This window comes from Passer montanus, unplaced genomic scaffold (assembly GCF_014805655.1).
Source record: "Passer montanus isolate IOZ18808 unplaced genomic scaffold, ASM1480565v1 scaffold2285, whole genome shotgun sequence".
Lineage (NCBI taxonomy): Eukaryota > Metazoa > Chordata > Aves > Passeriformes > Passeridae > Passer > Passer montanus.
The window spans coordinates 2,867-4,632 of record NW_024366910.1 but is presented as its reverse complement, the minus strand read 5'-3'; the positions used below and the strand labels follow the sequence as shown (position 1 = coordinate 4,632).

General features: G+C 62.2%; 3 gene segments (V, D, J or C); 2 read left to right on the top strand and 1 right to left on the bottom strand.

The window, feature by feature from the left end:
- Positions 1 to 62: 62 nt before the first annotated feature.
- Positions 63 to 444, bottom strand: LOC120502671 (the record flags this gene model as incomplete). The annotated part of the segment is given in 1 exon segment: positions 63 to 444. A coding segment is annotated over 1 exon segment (382 nt), but the record flags the coding sequence as incomplete, so codon positions are not given.
- Positions 445 to 611: 167 nt separating this feature from the next.
- Positions 612 to 1,236, top strand: LOC120502670 (the record flags this gene model as incomplete). The annotated part of the segment is given in 2 exon segments: positions 612 to 821; positions 988 to 1,236. Coding segments are annotated over 2 exon segments (459 nt in total), but the record flags the coding sequence as incomplete, so codon positions are not given.
- A 258-nt stretch (positions 1,237 to 1,494) lies between these two features.
- Positions 1,495 to 1,766, top strand: part of LOC120502669 — a 1,168-nt gene continuing 896 nt past the window's right edge. Inside the window, 1 exon segment of the V gene segment in view lies at positions 1,495 to 1,521. Within this exon segment, the coding sequence occupies positions 1,495 to 1,521 (27 nt within the window).

Sequence of the window (1,766 nt, the reverse complement as noted above, 5' to 3'; positions counted from 1 at the left end):
GGGTCTGGGCTCTGGGGACTGGGGGGACTTGGGGGATGGGGTGGGGACACCACTGGGGTCACCAATATAACCAGCAGGAGTAGCACCACCACCAGGACCTTTGGCACAGAAATAGACGGCGGAATCCTCGTCCTTGAGGTTGTTCATGGTCAGCGTCACCGAGCTCTGCCCCTTGTCCCTGGAGATCCTGAACCGGCCCTGCACCGATGGCGCGTACTCGGTGTCGCCACCAGTGTTGACCCCTGCAACCCACTCCAGCGCCTGCCCGGGTCTCTGGCGCATCCAGCCCATCCCAAAACTGCCAAAATTGAACCCGGAGCCTCGGCAGAGGAGGCGCAGGGACCCCCCGGGGGGCTGGAGGTCCCCCCCGCACTCCAGCAGGGTCACGGCCGCCCGGAGCCCTGCGGGGAAAAGGGGAGATGGGGATGGGAACAGCTCAAACATTGACCCAAATCCTGACTCTTGGCCCCCAATTGTGCCAGTTTGTTGTCATTTTGTTACTCCTGCTGGCCCTCTCAGATAGGTTCAGTCCCTTTTTCCATCTGGACACACTCACTTCGGGCCCACAGCCAATCTGGCGCGTCCTCCCCATCTCCCCTTTCCCCGCAGGGCTCCGGGCGGCCGTGACCCTGCTGGAGTCCGGGGGGGACCTCCAGCCCCCCGGGGGGTCCCTGCGCCTCCTCTGCCGAGGCTCCGGGTTCAGTTTCGGCAGTTTTGGGATGGGCTGGATTCGCCAGAGACCTGGACAGGGGCTTGAGTGGGTCGCAGGGATCGACAGCAATGGTGCTTACACCCTCTACGCGCCGTCGGTCAAGGGCCGGGTCAGGATCTCCAGGGACAACCCTGCGCCTCCTCTGCCGAGGGTCCGGGTTCAGTTTCGGCAGTTTTGGGATGGGCTGGATGCGCCAGAGACCCGGTCAGGGGCTGGAATACGTCGCAAGTATCAACAACAATGGTGCTTACACCGGCTACGCGCCGTCGGTCAAGGGCCGGTTCACGATCTCCAGGGACAACGGGCAGAGCTCGGTGACGCTGACCATGAACAACCTCAAGGACGAGGATTCCGGATCCTATTTCTGTGCCAAAAATGCTTATACTGGTAGTTGGGGTGCTGCTGGTGCTGGTTATATTGACTACACGGGTGGTGTCCCCACCCCGATCTCCGAGTCCCCCCAGTCCCCAGAGCCCAGACCCTTCCCCCAGAGCCCAGCCCCAGCCCCAGCTCTTGACCATTGATCCCAGCCTGGCACTGCCTTGGCCCCAATTCTCACCCGCTGACCCCAAACCACAACTCCTGACCCCAAATCTCCACTTTCTTCCCCAAAACGTTGCTCTGAAGGTCGGGATTTGAGGCCCAGGCCCAGATTTGGGTCAGAGTGGGGGATTTGTGTCAGTGGTGGCTGCTTTGAGCCAACCCCACAGACTGGGGCAGGGTTGGTCGAGTTCCAGGCCGGGGATCCTGGCAGAGGGGCCGGGTCCAGCTCAGGAGCCAAAATGGCCCCGAGAGGGCCCCGAGCTGAGGTTTGGGGCCAGGAGCTGAGAATTTGGGGCAGGGCTGGGACACAGGGTCAGGAGTGGGGTCAGGGGCTGGGGTTTGGGGACACGGGGACAGCTGGGGACACAGCGACGGGGACAGGACCAAGAGCACCACGCCCAACATCAGGAGCAGAAGCGGCACAACAACTGTAAACACCCTTGGTGCAGAAATAGGATCCGGAATCCTCGTCCTTGAGGTTGTTCATGGTCAGCGTCACCGAGCTCTGCCC